Source organism: Cupressus sempervirens, chromosome 10, assembly GCF_028749045.1.
Source record: "Cupressus sempervirens isolate cs-2001-9-10 chromosome 10, ASM2874904v1, whole genome shotgun sequence".
In the NCBI taxonomy this organism is placed as follows: domain Eukaryota; kingdom Viridiplantae; phylum Streptophyta; class Pinopsida; order Cupressales; family Cupressaceae; genus Cupressus; species Cupressus sempervirens.
Window position 1 is genome coordinate 653,884,145 of NC_143127.1, and position 19,822 is coordinate 653,903,966.

Sequence of the window (19,822 nt, forward strand, 5' to 3'; positions counted from 1 at the left end):
TGGAGAGGTATTTCCCCCAATTGAAAGATTGGAAGGTGTAAGAACTCTACTTGCTTACTCTATATACAAAGGTTTTAAAGTTTATCAAATGGATGTGAAGTCAACATTTTTGAATGGTTTACTTGAAGAGGAGGCTTACATAGAACAACCAAAAGGATTTATTGATCCAAATAATAAGAATATTGTATGTAGATTCCACAATGCTTTATATGGTTTGAAGCAAGCTCCCAAAGCATGCTATGAATGGATACACAACTATCTTGTGAAGATTGGTTTTGAGAAGACCACTGACAACATCAATCTATAAGTGAAGAAAGAAGGAGGGAAATGAATTTTACTTGCTGAAATATTTTTTGATAATATCATATTTGGAGAAAAAAATGCATTGTGTAAGACATTTGAAAATGAAATGAAGAGTTTGAGATGTCTATGTTTGGAGAGATAAAGTCATTTGTTGGACTACAAGTATATCAGATGAAATATGGTATTTACATCAATCAATCCAAGTATGTGAAGGAAATATTGATACTTTTTGTTATGGAGGATTCAAAACTTTTTAGTACTCCTATGGTGATAGGACACAAACTATCAAAACTAATGATTATGCTGAAGTAAATCAAGCATTTTACAGGTCTATGATTGGAAAATTGTAATATGTAGCTCATAGAAAACCTAACATTGCATTAGCTATTGGGAGTATTGCAAGGTTTTCTACAAATCCTAAGGAGAACCATATAATGGTTGTTAAAAGGATCATGAGATACTTGAAAGGAATAGAAGACTATGGTCTATACTAAAAGAAAAATGACAAGTTTGAATTGAGAGCCTATATAGATGCTGATTGGGATGGAAACATTGATGACATAAAGAGTACAAGTGGTGAAGCATTTTTCTTAGGAAAAAGATTTGTCACCTAGACCAGTAAGAGACAAAATTATATATCACAATCTACTACTGAAGTTGAATATTGGGTTGCTGTAGTGAATTGCACAAATGTGGTATGGATCAAACAACTACTCAAAGGTATGAATGAGAAAATCACTAAACCTATGGTACTCTACTATGACAATACAAGTGTTATAAACATATCAAATAACCTTGTGATGCATATAAAGACAAAATACATTGCAATCAAGTATCATTACTTGAGAGATTTAATTCAAGACAAAGAAGTGAGAATGGAATATGTGAATATAAAAGAACATATAGCTGATATATTCACAAAGGCTTTACATAAGGATGCACATGAATATCTTAGAGGTAAACTAGGGTTGATACTACTATCCAAACTTCCTTAAGAAGCAAGAGTAGTGCCCTACATCAACTGAGTTGAATGACACATTTTACATATTGATGTATTGGATATTACTTTAGGACCTATCTAAAGTAAGGAAGGAGCTTAAAATAGAAGATTTACAGTCACATACAAGGTGACAGAGGGAGAACTTGAATAGATTATATCTACATGTATAGATGACAATTCTTTGGCATTGTTGTAAAAAAGGGAGCTATAATAAATAGGGAGATATTAGATAAAGAGGGAGATATAAGAGAAAGAGGGAGAGCTTATTGAGAATATATTGAAGGAGATCTCAAAGGAAGAGATTAGAGATTAGATCAAGGCACACATATTGATAGAGGGAGAGATTTCAATAAAACATATTAAGTTTCTTTTTGGCATTGGTTTTCCATCAATGCCACTAAGGAAGATTTTTGAAATGAGATTGTTGAAGTGAAGAAGATTTATGAAACCTATCATGGAACAATCATTGTTTTTTCACTAATCTCAAACTTACTACTTTTTGGTGAGATAATTTCTTACTTTGGTATGAATTCTATCATTTGTTTGATTGATGAGGAGGATTTGAAAAGAAAGGATAACAAGAGAACCTAGAGAAAGGTTGAGTTATTTGGTGTATTAAAGGAGCAATAAGACCAAGCAAGATATTGATGATATAGTATATTATTTATCTACTTAAGGCTATAAAGAAGTTATACTTGAGTGAAGAATAGAAGGAGGCTAAGTAAAGAAAAGTGTTTGCTAAGCTTCATCAAAAAAGCAATGCAAGCCGAGAAAAGTAAGTGCAGTCTGAGCAAAAAATAGTGGAAATTGAGTGAAGAAAGTTAGTATGAGTCCAGCAAGAGAAATCTAGTTGGTGTTGAGAGAAGATAGTAAGTATGTTTTGAGCACCAATAATAACCCAAAGGATGCCAAGAAACCCAGTGTTGGCCAAGCATCACGACATAGTGTTTTCTGACCAAATAGAGTGTTATTGTCAAGTGCTAGGAGAATGTGTTAGATAAAAAATTTAATGAATCTAAGCTGACTAAGTGGATTTTTTGAATTGTGTGAAGCATGTGGAAGATTTCTATGATGGACCATCGGCATAGATTTCAAGATAAACCATTTTGAGACAAGTTTAAAGAGAATGATAGAGGAAGTTTCTAGAAGGGATAAAATGGGAAAGTAGGTAGATTCAATGAATCTTACCTAACCCTAGAATGGATAGTCGTAGTTAAGCATAAAAAGATCTAAATTCTCTATTTATAGACATAGCAGGCTAGAAGAAACAATTGTCATGTGCAATAACCTAAGGAAGACAAGAAGTATAGGGTGTTGCTTCACATGGTGGCGGAATCAAATAGTCTATAATTGGCATACAAAGCAAGAAGGCTTAATAGGATGAATTCTTGAAGGATGTACAAGTTGTCAGAGATGAAGAGGATAAATGTTGAGAAGAATGGAGGACTAAATGTGAGGTCTATAATCTACAAGTGAGTTGTTATTATTATCAGATCAAGTCCTATCGTTACTCTCTAACAATTGCACCAGTCTAGATAAATCCTTTGGATTAAGGTTCATTTAACATTCATTAGTAAATCCTTTAATAGGGTGACATTCTAATGGAATGCTTTAAATTCATCTAACAAGGCTCACTCGTAATTGGGTAATTGAAATCCTTTAACTAGGTCACACTTAACAGTGTATTGGGCAAATCTGGAGTGTGCATAATTGTGATGGAGTTGTAGAGATGGGTTGTGCTAGGTAGAGCTATACTGGGGTTTGTAGCAACTGTGGTTTTTTGCAAGTAGATTTTGGTGAAGATGAAGACCCTAGATGGATCTTGCTAGTGTCTTTATTGTTGGGTAGGTGGTATATGGAGCAACAATTTGGGGGTTGTTTGTCATGTTGTCTTTGCTTGCTCTAGATGCATTGGTGATCTTTGTTACAATAGATTGGGGATTTTTCTCCCAACTACCTCTTCTTTCCTAAGATGCATTGGTGATCTCTAGTGTAGCATATTTGGGTTCTTTTTTGCTCTACTATCTTTCCTTTGCTAGGATCTATTAGTAGTCTCTAGTGCTATAGATTGGTGCATGTTGGCCCTATTGTCTCATCTTTCTCTAGAGCTTTCTCTGTGGGGGTTATCCCTACCCAAAACTCTATCATGCACGGATTGTGGTGGTTTATGAAGGCCTTCAGTGGCCTTCCTTTCTTGGAGTTATGTTTTATGATGGAGGGCTTCTCTAACTTCAATAGATGGGTCGGGTCTCTCCTCCCCTATAAAACTTGTTGCCTTTGGTGGAGGTGTCCTCTGGTCTTCTCCTTCACTTTCTTGCATCCTATTGAGGTGGAGAACCCTATTGAGGTGGGAGAAAAGCTTATGGGGGTAGGTTTTTGCTAGGGGAAAGTGATGGAAAATGGGTTCAACAGGTGCTCTCCTTCTATTGTTTTCAAGTATCCCTATCATTTTGTAGGTGATTAGGATGGTTAGGGCATGCTTGAACATTATACTTCATATGGTAAAGAAGGTATGACTTTGCAAATAAATGCTTTGGTGCAAATATGGGTGTAATTTTTCTCAAGGGTGGCTTGGGTCTTCCTCTTGCTTCTACATTCACAGCTCCTATTGAGGTGGAGATCATTTTTAGGCAATGGGAAGTAAAGGAGATTCTCACTAAAATTTTGCGTACTTGCACTATTTTAAGTAGCTTGGTTAGAAGAAGAAGGCAGGGGCAACTTTTACCTCTAGGGATTGGTCTTCCTCCTCTCTAATCCTCTCATTTCAATTATGATGTGGGAGTTTTTGGGGGGCCAGAATATTTTTGACTACATTTTCCAAAGCTAGACATTGACCTTTTCCTAGGCCCATGGTTGGAAGATATGTTTTGTGTTTACCAAGGCTAGAGGTATAGTCTTGTTTGGTCTTATATTTTTGTTTAGGATTTTGAAAGGTGTGAATGGCTTGAGTTTATCTCTTTGTTGTGTTGACAATGCTTAGTTTTTCTTGTCCCTATGATCGAGTGATTGTTGATAGCTTTAAAGGGCACACTTTGGTCCATCATCATTATTTTTTGTTTAAGTCTGAAGCTATTATGTGGGCTTGTCCCAAGATTTTTAGTGACAAAACTGATCATGGTTGGTGGGTCAGTTGCTTGTGGACCTTTTTCTTTGACAGAGGAAGATCTAATCTTAGGACATCTTTCATTACTAGGAGCTAGTAATGTTCTATTACTAGTGTCTAGAGGTCTAATTGTACTTTGGATCATCACCCACTAATTGCTTCTTTTCTTAATAAAAAAAGTGTGCATTGTAACCTTTAATAGGGTTGGCTCCTCATAGAGCTCACTTGAGAAGAGTGAAAATTGGTAGCATGTTACTGGTGGTTTTTCCCAAATTGGGTTTCCACATAGAATCGTTGTGTCAAAATGTGTGATTGATTTTGTGGTTTTGTATGTTTACATTTTTACAAAGTTATTTTGACATAGAACAACAATATGCATCTATTTAAGCTATTGAATAGTCAATGCATGCATTAAGATAAGTTGCAGTACTGAAAAGTTTTATTTGTACATTTGGACCTTGGATAACCAATTCACCACCCCTCTCAGTTATTCTAAAATATTCCAACAATTAGTTGGTTTTATGTATGTGTATATGATATTATGAATGTGTTCATTCATTTTATAATTATGGAAATTATAATTGAGACTTAAACTTATTAATAAAACTTTCTTAAATGTGATTCAACATAAGGAACCCTTGAGGAATAAAATATATATTGTATTTTCATACATGTGTTTGATGTGTATGTGTATATTAGTCCTACATTATTACTTTGATACTATTTTTTTTTTTTTTCTTCAAATAGTTCAGTAAAATTTGTTACATATTAGGTTTATTTCATTTGGGTTCCCGAGTGGGTTATTACACGATCCATGGATTTTTTAAAATTTTATCTTGTTCATGAAAGGAGAATTATAAGTCCAAACATAACTATTTAGATGATGTAAAGAGTGTGGAAAAAATTTCTCCATAATGGTGTGAGAATATTATATATTGTTAAATTTTTAATAATGCTAATGCAAATTTTATTGCAATTTGATTAAGAATTGTAATCAATAGATATGACTATCATGAAGGACTTCTATGGAGACTTATGATTTTCTTTTTTAATTAATATATTTAGTAGCCATGCCCATTGAAGACATCTTTTATAAAAATAAATTATTTTTCTCTTTTTCTCTTCTTGATGAAAGTTACATAAAACAATGGGGAAACACAACTCCTAATTAAACTAATTAGAAGAAGTAAAAATCTAGAACCAAAAACAAGAATGAGTTATATACAAAACATTTCTCTATAATGGTGGAAATGCATATCACATTTTTCAATGATTAGGATTGTATAGAAACCTTTATGTGAAAAGTGTTTCCATAAGACATCTTACATCATTGAGGGAAACCCACCACTTTTATAGATGTGTCACATAGGAATTTATATACATCGTCCATCCACATTATTTCCATTTCCTCAACATAGTAAATTAGCAATGTTGTGTTCTCCAGAGCTTTAATTATAGTTGTGTGTGACTCTTTAATTATTTATAGGCACTTGTCAAATATAGTCTCAAATAAATCATTTGAGGTCATTGAAGTAGTCAAGCTAGTATGAACAATGTTTGATTCCCTATTCAAGGCATCCATAACTAAAATAGTAACTTGCAAACTTATAAACAAACATCAATATTTATAAATAATTAGAATAAAAAAGTATTAGTAATTGAAATAAATTCTTTCAAATGAATAATGTTAAAAATAAGATAAATAAAAATCAAAACTATTTTAAATGAACATTTAGATTGTAATGTTCAAAATATGGTGGCATCACCTTCCAGTTTTCAATTATTACAAACATAAATTTTTTTTTTTTTTTGTGTGTGTACCTGTACATGTATACATGTATATATATAAATAGATATATGTGTATATATATACACATTTATATATGTAGATACATACATACATTCATACATACATACATACATACATACATACATGTGTGTGTGTGTGTGTGTGTGTGTGAATATATGTATATATGTACACACACACAAACAAAGACACACACACACACACATATATGTACCTTTCCATTTGAACATAATGGGGTTGGCCAAAGAAGGGATGGATCAAAGAATGAATTACTTTTCTCCCTACCAAGCAAGCTCAATAGTACTTGCTAGATACTAACTTGTGGAGTTGGGTTGGTATAAGATCTATTAAATTTTTAAAATTCATGAATATGATGCAAATGCTCTTGGAACTGCTTGTGTGTTAGCATTTTCATCAATGTTTTAGATCACAGTACATGGTCCATCATCAAGAAGCAAGAAAAATCAAGTAGAGAAAATCATTAAATTCTCTAGCTACTTAGATTTCATAGAAATTTCCCTTCCATGTGTTGGTGTTTGAAAATGCTGGAGGGTTTTCAATTATCCCAATGAGAACATGACATATCTAGGGGCAGCTAACTCCCATTTTCAACATGCCATTTCAGACATCGAGCCAACTATAAGGCATGACCCTTCTTCTACTTTAGGCTCTGCTAAACCTAGGCAGGTAGACCCGAGATTCAATCAATATCGTACTAGTGCAAAACATATCCCTGAATCTATTAAGCAGATGAGACCCTTATTTCTCCTAATAACTCATGAAATAACATCAATCTACAATAGCTAAATGTAGATCTATGAATCTTGGAAGTTGAGTGAGGGCATCATATTTAAGTTCTTCAATATGAAAGGGAAAGAACGTTTGATTAATAATGTTGAATTCAGCAAAACGTTAGATATGCAGCAGTAAGACCTAGTGATCCTGAAATCGATCAGTGCCTTAACCATTGGGCAAATCCATGAATCACAAACATACATATGAATATCTAAGACATATGTGTATCTTCAGATATCTGATCTATCTATTCAACTTGTAAATAGACATCTATATTCAATTTAAATCTCATTCTTACCTGATATCCTCCTCAATAAATCTATAACCCTGTTGATTTCTATCAATCATTTACACAATTCTTTGAATTATCAGTAATAATGAAACACAATACAACCTTAAGGGACTGCAACTATTACCTAGGCTCTTTGTTCAAAGGTCATAAAACATTACAACTCACTAAGAATGGAGACAAGATTCAACTGACAATCAATCATCTGCTACTCTTTGTATTATTTCTTTGAAATTATACAATCATATGCGTGGAATGAAAACATAGAAAATACCTAACAGATCTGAACTATCTGTATTAACCTTCCTATTGTTGTTCATACAAGAGAGAAAGTGCTGAAAGAATATGGTTTCATAGTATATGAACACATCAAAATTGGATCCAAAACCTAGTATCTCAGTAGTGATTGGTTTTTCTCCAAAGACTGGAACCAACTAGTTTCTTAGTAACAAAAACTGGAACACCTGTAATGAGAAAGAATGAGAGATATATAGGAAGAAGTGAATTCTCAGATTGAATCTGCAATTGACAGGTGTACCCTCAGAATTCCTTCCCAAGAAGATCAAAAGCCTCTCTCTACCTTCTCTCTTCAACTAAATATCAAAATCTCATCATTATGGCTCTACAAGGCAAAAATATCTGAGATATTTGATTCACCATCGTAACTGATTTCTGATGTTAAAGATGAGTTCACAGTAAAATTGAAAAACCAGTTATAAAGTGACTTCAAGAAGCCAATACAACCTTTTCAGATTGTTTTTCACCACATTCAAGCTTCAAAAGGTTTGCTAATCTGCCCTTTAACCAACTCTTATTCTCAATGATGAATTTTGCCTGTTCTATCACCAATGCCCCAAAAAATACAAATTGACCTATAGTGGGAACCAATGAATTGCTATGTAGAAATTGACTTCAAATCTGAAAAATTTAGCTTCTCCCAGTTCCAACGATATATGATAAGGCATATTTTGAACAAAAATTGCCCCCTTTATGGCTATTCAAAAAAACTCAAGTCTGGACCGTGTCTTTGCATAAAAAATGAAAAAAATTAAAAATTATATAGTCCAGACTATATAAAACTTCAAAATATTTCAATTTTTTCACTCTATGCATTTAACTTTTCATTTCAAACTCATTTTTACTTTATCCTCCTTATCTCTCCAATCCTGAAGATGCCACTTGTCCCTTGTTGATTGGCTCTCAACAATAATAATAATAAATAATTAATTAATTAATTAATTTTCAATTCTTGTGACATCAGAGGCCTCATTCATCCGGATTTATGTTCATACACATAACCCTGGGAGCTTCAAAAATTTCTTTCACGTTCTCACGAGCACCCTTTAAATCCTCTTTTCTCGTAGCCTCAGAGCCTTTTATTTCTTCATTTACGCTTATACGAGATGAATTTCCTTTACGTCTTTACGACTTCAGCATAAGACCGAACCCCTTCAAATTTTCCTTTACGACCATTTGATGAGCATTTCCCTTTACGTTGTTACGGGAACGAATTCCACGTATCATTGGTATTTGAAATTTTGCCTCTCCTGACCATATAGACAAGCGGAGGAGTGTAAGGCTTTTCAGATACATCTTTGCTCATATGCGAGCATAACCAAATGAACCCTTTCCAATCTTTCTCCAATCATACACTTACCTTTTAACAACTTCACAAGTCGCAAAATACATCTGACCGTTGACCTGCGGGCCCCACACATGGTCGTGGCTTCTAAAAAAAGCCAACATGTTGTAGACATTACATTGTTTGCATAAAGTCATATTTAAACTTATATTTCTTTCGCCCTTGGCCCAATGTGGGATTATGCTTCTATGCCTCGGCTCCCTATGGATGTTGTGGGCATTCTTTTTCTCCTCTGTCACTATATTATGGATGCTTTGTGAAATGCATGAAGTGTTTCCCTTTCTAAAATGTGCTAGTTCTCCCTTTGTATGTGTGAGCCTCCTCTGATGCGTGTTTTCCTGTAGCTTATAGGCATTTTCCTCTTCTTGTTTGCAAGTTTCCTTCAACTCTTTGATTGCGGTCTTCCTCTACACATGGGCGAATTTGTCCATGCCCTGTGCATTCTTCATTTTATGGATGTGGATGAATTTATTTGCAGCTCCTCACCCTTTTCTTTACTCTGCGGATTCTTTTGTTTGTTGCTGAGGACGCTCTTAACCTTGGCACAGGATCTCTTGCATTTTCTTGCTACTGAGCATGCCTTATGTGCTTGCGTGTTGTAGTGGCTTGCCTTGCATACATGTTCCACTAAAAACAAACCCGTCTTCTACCCTTCCATGTGGGCTTTCAAACTCTACATTTTTTGGACGTCCCCTGCCTTTACTTGCCACTGGTTCAATGCCTAGAACCTCTGCTCTGCGTGAGTTGGGTTTATATTGGTGGCTGGGTCTTTCATGGCGCAGGCTTTCTCATGCATTAATTTTCTCCAAAAAGGGGCGGCTTCTTTATTTGCACGTGGGCTATTGTTTGATGTATGGGCATCTTTGATTGCTCTTTACCTGATCTTGCCCCTGCGGCTTCATGATGGGTGCCTCCCCTGCATTTTGGTTTTTATTGGTGTCCATTGTACTTGCGTGTTCTTTTTTTGACTGGCAACATCTCTTCAAATGGTGAGCGCCCCCCATTCTTCATGTGGATGGCTCTTCTTGCAAAGTTTGTGTTATGCTTTGCCACTTCTTCTTTTCAATCAACTTTTCCTTTTTAAACATGTCGGCATTGGGATACTTATCATGGAGTTCCCTTGTTTGCATCTTGATGGATGTACAAGCCCCATTCTAAAGCTCCCATTTTGGCTAAGGCAGGGAGGATATTGGCAAAGGTTGTAGAATTTGACTTTACACTTGCTATGCTTCCACATTTGGTAGAGGTACAAAGGATGCATTTGCAAACTGCATTTGCTTGAAAGTTCCAAGGGCCTTTAAAATAAATCCATTTTGTGCATATCCAAGAAACTAAGACTTGTCCTATTAGTCCATGCAATCTTTCTATAGATTGTATCTCTATGCAAGCACGGGTATTAGTCCTTGGTCTGCTCTAATCTTGCTACACTGATTTATCTCCCTATGGACTTGTCTCACTGTATGCTGCCATAAAATTTCACAATAAGATTAACTTCAAAATGTTTTAGTCAACTTTTGAGATGGTTGAGCTTCGATAAAAAAGGTTCCTTTTTAGGAAAAGTGTTATGAATAGGAACATTGAAGTATCATAGCTTTACACTTTGACTATTCAAAACAAATTCAATCCGCTCCATATCATTTGGTCTAATGCCACTAGTTGGGCTCCCAAAGTGGGCCTAACTAAAAAAAAATTCATTTTCATATAACTAAATCTTCCAAATGATCCACCGAACTCAAGTTACTGAATGAAGTCAATTTTGCACCCTAGAAACAAATTTACAACTCACTTTTACACCTGTCTACAAACTATTGACTTCATGCCAGGAGGTATGTTGACTGGCCTTAAAAACTGATCTAAACACCTAACTGGACTCTGAAAATTGGCACACTAACTCTTTGTTCTACACTCTTGCAGATTGTGGAATCTCGTCTCATGACAAATTCTAGGTCAAAAGATATTCGCCTTCAAATTTGCCTCTTCAGAATTACCTGCATAAAAACATGTCAAAAAGCAATAAAGTGGATTCAGATTTGGCTTTGAAAACTGGGCAAACTGACACGTGGGGAAAAGAAAACTGGGACGTTGGTTCTCTGTCATGAGGACAATATGGATTTGCGATTTGGGCTCATGACGAATAACTGGGCACAAATGGCATACATTCAAAGTAGGCTACTCAGAATTTTGCAACTAGGAACACTGACTGAAAAGTGATTTTGGCAAATGGAATTGACCTGGAAAAGTGTGCAAATGGATTCGTCATGACTTGCAAATTGGTACATTTGAAGAATTTTTGGAGGACAACACATAGGTACAATCCATTTGATCTAAGCAATCATAGATCTTAAGTTATAACGTCACGAATAGGGATATCAAACAATCTGCAAATGCTGACACCAGTAAAAAGATAGGGATTGTGTTTGGAATCATGTTTGAAAACTAATCAAATGGATTTTTCAAGAGCTGAAACTTGAAACATGACAAGTCTCTGACGTCTACAACGCAACACAAAAAGAATTTCAACATTTGGGTCAACTGATCAAAAGTCACAACATGTCAAACAGGGCTTCCCAGAATTATGTGTGAATTGCAAATGCATGAAAACAATAACTAACCAACTTTGAGGGATTCAAAACCTAGTCAAATGAATTTGAAACGGCTTGAAATCTGAAACATAGGTTCTTAGGTATGGATACTAGACACTCCCAAAGTGGAAAGTTATGACACATTTTTGGGTGCAAGATATTCGATCGCAAACAAGGCCTTCTATCACTATTTGACATAGGTGAAAATGCAGATTAGACATTGGCTCAAAACAGGACTTCGCAGAATGGTTTGAAACATCAGTTTAACTTCATGGAATAGGTAGACACACTAAATGGAAGGTGTTAAAAGCATTAAACACCTCAGGAGCCTCACAGGTACAGCTAGGTACAAATGCAATTAAGGGCATTCGTAGGGCTTGGTTTGACTCAAAATTTGAAATGGGACTAAAAATGAAGCATGCATTTTTTCGTCCCAACACCATGTAGGGTATCAATTAGATCTATCAAATTTCACAATCCATGAATATGATGTTAATGCTTCTGAAAATGATTGTACTAGTTTTTTCATCAACATTTCATATCACACTACATGATCCATCATCAAGATGCTAGAGAAATCAAGGAGATAAAATTCTTAAATCCTCTAGCTACTTAGATTTCATAGAAATTTCCCTTCCGTGTAGGTATGTATGTATGTATGTATGTATGTATATATGTATGTATGTATGTATGTATGTATATTAATATACATACATTATCAATTAAATAATTATAAAATATAACATAAATGTATGATACGTCTATTCTAAACAAATCATCAACTTTAATAAAATATAAATTTCATTGATATGGTAGCATTGTCATCCACATTAATGATACAATTTAATTATGAAGTATGAAAATATAATTTTGAAATATGCAAATGTAAAACTATTGTGAAACATACAAATGCAAAACATGCAAACCAAAACCATTTTGAAATATGCAAATCTTAAAATAATACAAAACATACAAACCTAAAGCTACTTTGCAAAATACACATTTAAAATATGCAAATGAAAATTATTATTAAATATATAAATCAAATACAAATCAAAATCTAAATGAAACTATTTGAAATTGAAACCCTATATCAAATTATAATATTATTACTAATTTTGAAACTAAATCTACATCTAAATTTGAATACATAACTAAATCTAAATTTAAATGCAAAACAAAATAAAATATAGGAATCTCACTTGCAAAAAAAATTACTTCAAAACTTCAATGCACTCCTTTTAAAAAAATCCAATCTACTCCTCCAATAATCTCCACCTCTTTGAGGAGTCTTTGTTTTATAACTTGTGAGAGGCTCCTCATATCCCCCAATGTATATTTCTTGGCATTCCAAAAAATTATTTCTAATTCCCACACTGACCACAATAAATAAGCATGAATGTGTGTGGAAGAATATATTTATTAAAAAAAATGTTTCATATTTAAATTTTTAATGAAATTATTTTAGCCCCATTTTTTTGGGCCCTATTGAATTTTTTTATGATTTCATAATTTATATTTAATTTAAAAGTTTGTAATGCTCCCTTTTTTTTTATTGTCAAAGAATCTATTTTGGCATATTCTCATGCTTGGATTTAAATTTGTGTTGCCATTGTATAGGAAACCTCTCGGCATAATTATTTTTGAGTTCAAAGTCATTGATAATAATCACCATCAATAATAATTGAATTGAATGTGGACATTGCATAAGAAACAACAAATCATACAATGGCACACAAATATGCAAACAAAATATTATTTAATATACATTCATAATAAATTAATGCATAATTATTGGTTAGCATATTAAAAGGGTGTTAAGGACACTTCAACAAAAACATACTTATATACCATGATTTAATCATACAAAACTAAAACTTTAAATTAAAAGAATTATTTTGCTAATAAATCATTTTAAAATAAATATCTTGATATACAATCCCAAAGCATTCTTGAACTTGGATGGTTCTTTTGTTTAATGCACTGATTTCATTCGTAGATTATTTTCTATCCATATGAAAGAACAAGCATGTGAGGCTAAAAAAGGTGATTATAGAAGATTGCAATTAAAGTTATAAATTTTATTCAATAAGATTCAAGATCTATTATTTTTAAATTTAATTTCCTTTAATTACAATTGTGTAGTATTGTTAATTATGAAAACAAAGTCAATGTTATTGATCACTATCATGCTAATAATTAAATGAAGTGTATCAATTAGATTAATTAAAAAAGAACAAATAGTACAATGTCAAATGAATGTACTAACAAAATACTATGTGATGCAAAACTATAGTAGGCTTATACATAACCATCCATCTAGCATCTTCAAATGGTCTTTAGTGACACTTGAATAAAATCATAAAAATATACCATCAAATTTGATAAGACAAATATATCATAATCTTAAGCCATTGGTATTGATCACAATCATTTTAATTAAAAGAAACGTGCTCATCACATTAAAAATAACATAAATCATACAATGTCAAATGAATGTACCAAAAAATATATTATTTAATGCACAATTATAATAATGTAATATATAAATGTTGATCTAACTTCTTTAAAGGGGTCTTTAATGCCAATTGAATTAAAGTACGATAGGGGAAAGTACCTAGTACTTACATAACATAGCTTGGCATACCTCTAGATCGTAAATGATATGTCAAATTTTAATAAAAAAAATTTTGGTTGTCTTCATATGCAAGGTAACCTCTTGAAGCTAAGGCTTCAACTTATGTGTATTCACCAATCTCTTTCTAGAAATCATCAAACATGGATATGTCAAAAAGTGCCCATTTCAGTGTCACCTAATATCCACTTTATTCTTGCACTAATAGTTGTTCACTAAAAAATGATAGTGCCATTGGCCAAAAGTCCCACAAGTTGTTACAAAATATCCTAATAGTAATGCAAAAATGAGCCAATTACCAATCAAAGAAGCTAAAAAATGATTGTCTCTTAGTACATGTCCGATCATCTATTGATACATGTGTGATCTTTTTTTAGACTCTTTTGATGTTAGTAATTGTCGGGACAAGAATACAAAAAGGCAATAGGTGTTGGATCTCCTATCATTTACTGGGTACTTTTTGAGGTAATATACTATTAGCATTAAAATTATAAACCTACAACCTCAAATTTAAAAATTAACTTTCTAATAAGTCCTAGAAACATCTTGAAAGAGATATATTTTTATGTAATCCTAAAGTAAGATTTAACTCCTATGCTAGAAAAAGAATTACATTGAAACTTTTATATTATTCCTGAATTTCTTTTCTTACTTATGGAAGCATGAGTCTATTGAAAAATCAAAGCGTCCTTTACTTTTTAATCAATGTTTTGAGTCATATCCTCTTGTCTAGCTCAATGTTCATGATGAATATAATAACATACAAATCAAATTTGAAGCTTTAAATTTCTATTGATTTGGACTATTGAATCCTAACACTTGTAATAGCACAAGTCTATGGTAATGTCAAATAATAGAAGGCTTTCGTTATAATAATTGTAAAAGCTTGATTCTAATGAACATAATATCATTCTTATGTTATATCCAAAATTTTAGTAGATCATGTAATCAAAATAGAGGGTATGTGCAAGATCATGGTGTGCCAAAAAGTGGCGATTTGAAAAATCTATAGTTCTGAAATATCTCAAACCATTTCAAAATGTATTCCAACTTTTTTCCCACCCACCCTGATACTAATGAAAACAATTAATATATTTATAAGGTCTACTATATCTTTTGATACCAAACCTATATGGTCAACTTTAAAAACATCCTAAAAATGTGCTTTTGGCCTGTTTTTATTTGATTTTTACTTCAAACATGTAGCTGACGACTTTTTTTCACAAAAAATTGATGAAATAAAAAGGGTTTTAAGAATGTTCATATCATTCCATAACTGTAATGTTTGTCAAATTATGAATTTAGTAAGTAATTATTACTTATTTTCTAATGGAGTTAAGTATAAAGTGTTGACTGACACACTACTTGAAAAGCAACTATAACTTTCAAATGGTACAACATTTTTTAAATCCAAAAGATGCATTACATTCTATGTTTCTTCTACTATAAGGAAAAAAAAATGAAAAATTGAATTTTGCAAAGTTTTGAATTAGTTAAGGTGGTTAGACACGAGAGTTTTTTTGTTCCAAAAATACTGAAGTCAAAAATTAATTATTAATTATTTATTTAGAATAAAAATACTCAAAAATATGTGTCAAATACAGGGATGAGTCTACTACTTATATCTACAATATTATTAAAACTTATTATCATTTAATTTTGATTAAGGTGGTCAGACATATGTCTACTTCTTATTTTTGTTCTAATTTTTTTGTAATATTACATTAAAATTCAAAATTTTGACAAATCAAATTTTTTTTTTTTGAGATAAGTTCTAGTAATTTAGAAACTAGATTCAATTTGCTAGAGATTCTTTTCTCTCAACTTTTTGATATAAAGTTAATAACAAATAGAAAATTGCATGTCAAATTGACATAACTTTGATTTTTTAATTTTATATTGTTACTTAATAGCATAATTTGATTGACCATGATCCTGCACATACCCTAGACACTATCATCCTTATCAATTACATTCAACTAATTAAACTAAAACTTTTACCCATATTATAAAAAAAACTTATAAAAATTGGTACAATTTACTTTTATTAGAATGGTGGATTAGCTTATACATTGCAGGGTGCTGAGCTCCTTTTCCTTCATAATCCATTTCCACTCCATTCAAGCTAGCATATATTGGTAAAGTTGGCCTCCAAGAATGTATGGTATGGCATTTCATCATTAGTGTTGGGAACAAAACATTTTGACTTCTTTAATGAAATCTGTAAAGCCAACAGCTGTTTGAGGATTAAACTAAAATGTATATCTTATCAAGGAGAAAATTTATTTTTCAAACTTCTCTTCTATATGTTAAACTAAAAGGTATATCCTACCAAGAGGAACACTTTTTTTTTTTTTCCCAAAGTTCTCTGTTTTAGTTTACTGTTTAGTCAAAACCCTAAAAATACCATAGATAATATTGCAGGTAAAGCAGTGGATAATTATCACTGTCCAAAGTTAGGCGAAATGGGCTCCACTGATCTCTTTAGTCTTGACTTCAGTTATAAATTCATGATTGAAAATCATATGCTAAAGTGTTTTTAAGCTATGATTGTCGGTGTATTTCGCTGCGTTTGTTCAGTGGCGATGCTGCAAAATTAATGAGTGAACTCAGAAGTCAATTATAATAACGTGTTCTCCATTTTTTCCATTCACACCCACGCGATCGAAATGTAGTGCCGATTTACTAAGTAATATATTTCAATCTGTCGACGAATCTTTTGCAGTAGAAAACGCGTCCCATAAGTACGGCATTGAAAAAAGCTGGCGCGCATCCCTTAATGCGCACTCCATGGAAAAATCCCTGCTCCCTCACATGTTGCTTTAAAAATTCCACCATTCCTATGCAAATTGGACTAAAATTGGATTATATATTGTTATGTAGAGATTAATTTGTATTTTTGCACCACCGATATAAGTGGTAGTTGGCGTTAACAAATGAAGAGTTACGTCAACACCATGTAGGAAGAATGATAATAACACCATCCATTCAGATTAAAGCCGGCAAAGATGGCGTTAAATAATTTCATTTCTTCCCAATAAAGGTATCGATATTGAATGCCAATGTCTCTTCAAGAATAGATACAATCTATTAATTTTCTTTTTTATATATGTTCGATTTTTCTTTTATTTAAATGTGCAATTATCACTTATTTTCTAATAAGAAAATGAGAATTAAAAGTTTGTCAATAAATTTTATATGTATTAAATTTAATTAAGAACATTTGTTAGTGGATAGGTATAGATATAAATAATTATTAAAGGAAAATGTATTGATTCTTATTGGAATATGTAGCAATTTTTTCAAATTGTTGTAGTATATATTGTTAGGACATAAGTAGGTACCAATCACACATTTACATGAGCTTTTTACAACTCTTGTAATGAGTACAAAATTATTTAAAATCCAAGACAAAAGACAATAGCTATAAGTCTTTCACATACAAAAATATGAAAAATACCAAACCGAGGATGAGTGTGTCAAATTGACTATAAAGAACATTGGATAGTCTTCTCTTATATGATAGAAATAGATCTCATCTTTAAAACTTATATAGAATATTAGATGTAAAAGCATAGAAATGAAATTGTTATAATAAACATAATTTAACTAATATTAATAGTTTGTTGATTAAAAACTATAAGCTACAATAAGAACCAAACACTCAAAGATCAAATGACTAATCTTACTGATATTAATAACAAGCAATTTTAAGTTTGAATGAGAAGATGGATTGAATTTCAAGTGTTTACTGGCTCATTTGGAATGGCACTCACTTCTCTAATAACGTCTATTTATTAGTCTTATATTAGATGAGTTGTTTATACAATTCAAAACTTAAAAGAGTTATTTAAACTGAGCTGCAGAAATCGAAGTTTGTTATGTCTTATAAAAATGTTGAGTGGGGATAACAAAGGTATTAAAGAATTGTGGAGCTTATGAGCCACAATAGAAAGTACAGTGACAAGTAGTTAAATAAACTTCTGCTCAACTATAAATATTATTGAGGTTCTCTACAATCCACAGAACGGTTGGTTAGACCTGTTAATGATGGCCAGGACATTGTATGCTGCCTTGTTGATTTTTCTTGTCTTTGCAGTCATAGCTGCAGAGTTCTCTCAGGTTAGACATAATTTGTATTGTTTGAGTCTCAAATAGCAGTATGTGGATTACACTCCACATGTACTAATATCTCTTCGATCTGTCTTGCAGGCATCCTCTCATGATGGACGGACCTTGCTCCAAACAACGGTATAAATGATCATTTGATTGGACTCTGTTTAGATTTATTGTAAAGGATTTCTTTTGATCATGTGTATGTTTATTCACTGATGCAGAAGAAGCACAAGCATAGTGGATTCTCACAAGGAGGTATTGTATGAATTGGTAAAATATTTTTTATTAATGTCTTGGATCACATTCTATGATCTGTTATCAAAATGAAGAACATTAAATAAATCACCTTTTTTTTCTTCCTATTATAGATTTTAGAATTTTTTTTCTTCCTATTATAGATTTTAGAATGCGATTTGCAATGTTGTTAGAGAAACACAATTGAATCCAAAAACAGCATTCTCATTATTTGATGAAATAAATGTCTTCTAGCATTGTTTAGTAGGAGATCAGGTACATAATGATTGTTATTTTGGGTATGCAGAGTGTCCAGGAGCATGTTCATACAGGTGCTCAAAGACTCAACACCTAAAGCCATGCATGTTCTACTGCCAGAAATGCTGCTTCAAATGTAGATGTGTTCCTCCTGGAACATACGGCCACAAAGAGGTTTGCCCATGTTACAACAATTGGAAAACCCAAGAAGGGAAGCCCAAGTGTCCCTAGTTTAAGATTACATGTTTTTCTTCAGCTGCAATAAGGATTCGCAGTTCTTGCAAATGTACCTTCTCTTCATTCTTTTCCTACTATTGGATCTGCTATGTAAGATCTGGTCCAAATTAAACACAATTGAGAGATAACTAGGGCTTTAACATCATTGTGTTTCACTGATAAGGTTTTCTAAGTGGATGGGTGTTTAACCTGTGCACTGCTGAGTATTTAGATTGTGAATGGGCGTTTGAATGTATTTCAGTGGATACACCACCAAAATAAAAGAATGTTGATTTAGAAGTTCATTCATAATTGCAGATTTTTTATAACAGCAAATCTATCTCATCTGTGAAGATTAATAAAGATTAACAAACTAAAACACACATTACTGGAGATGTAAAGATGGTGTTGAATTGATTCATAGATTTTTTACTACTATGAGCTCATTAACAGTTACAGATATTGTATAACGACAAATCTCCACTTCCTGTATTGGTTAGATGGTCGACGAACTAAAAAACGGTACACGGTAGACAAACTGAAACATATATTAATAGGGGTCCAAGGTTTATTTATATGTTTTCACATTAATTGTTATGGGACCCTTAATAAATTATCTCCCATCTGTCCACAGTAACTCATCGAGCATACATAATAATTCACTCGAATTGGTGCCCTCCGGAATATTTAATTTCACTGGGATCATTAGGAACAATTGTTTTATTATTCGATAGAGACAGGAGCGTATCATTTCCAGGCTGGGGACATAAGTCTACACAATATTGGACTTCAAGCGTCCGACAGCTAAAAGTAAATAAATCTCTGATCACGAGGCTTACAGA

General features: G+C 32.6%; 1 protein-coding gene across 1 annotated transcript; it reads left to right on the plus strand.

Moving 5' to 3' along the window:
- The first annotated feature begins 17,901 nt into the window (after nucleotides 1-17,901).
- Nucleotides 17,902-19,285, plus strand: LOC149535525 (gibberellin-regulated protein 5-like). Its single transcript, XM_089803857.1, has 4 exons — nucleotides 17,902-18,278; nucleotides 18,369-18,407; nucleotides 18,494-18,527; nucleotides 18,814-19,285. Exons 1-4 carry the CDS (start codon nucleotides 18,204-18,206, stop codon nucleotides 18,993-18,995), a joined length of 330 nt encoding a protein of 109 aa, XP_089659983.1. The 5' UTR covers nucleotides 17,902-18,203; the 3' UTR covers nucleotides 18,996-19,285.
- Nucleotides 19,286-19,822: the final 537 nt, after the last annotated feature.

Bases quoted from the DNA above. Each gene is read 5' to 3' on its own strand.
- LOC149535525 (XM_089803857.1), top strand. From the start codon at position 18,204: ATGATGGCCAGGACATTGTATGCTGCCTTGTTGATTTTTCTTGTCTTT. The intron at 18,408-18,493 runs GTATAAATGATC...TCACTGATGCAG, and splicing joins GGACCTTGCTCCAAACAACG to AAGAAGCACAAGCATAGTGG. The intron at 18,528-18,813 runs GTATTGTATGAA...TTGGGTATGCAG, and splicing joins TAGTGGATTCTCACAAGGAG to AGTGTCCAGGAGCATGTTCA.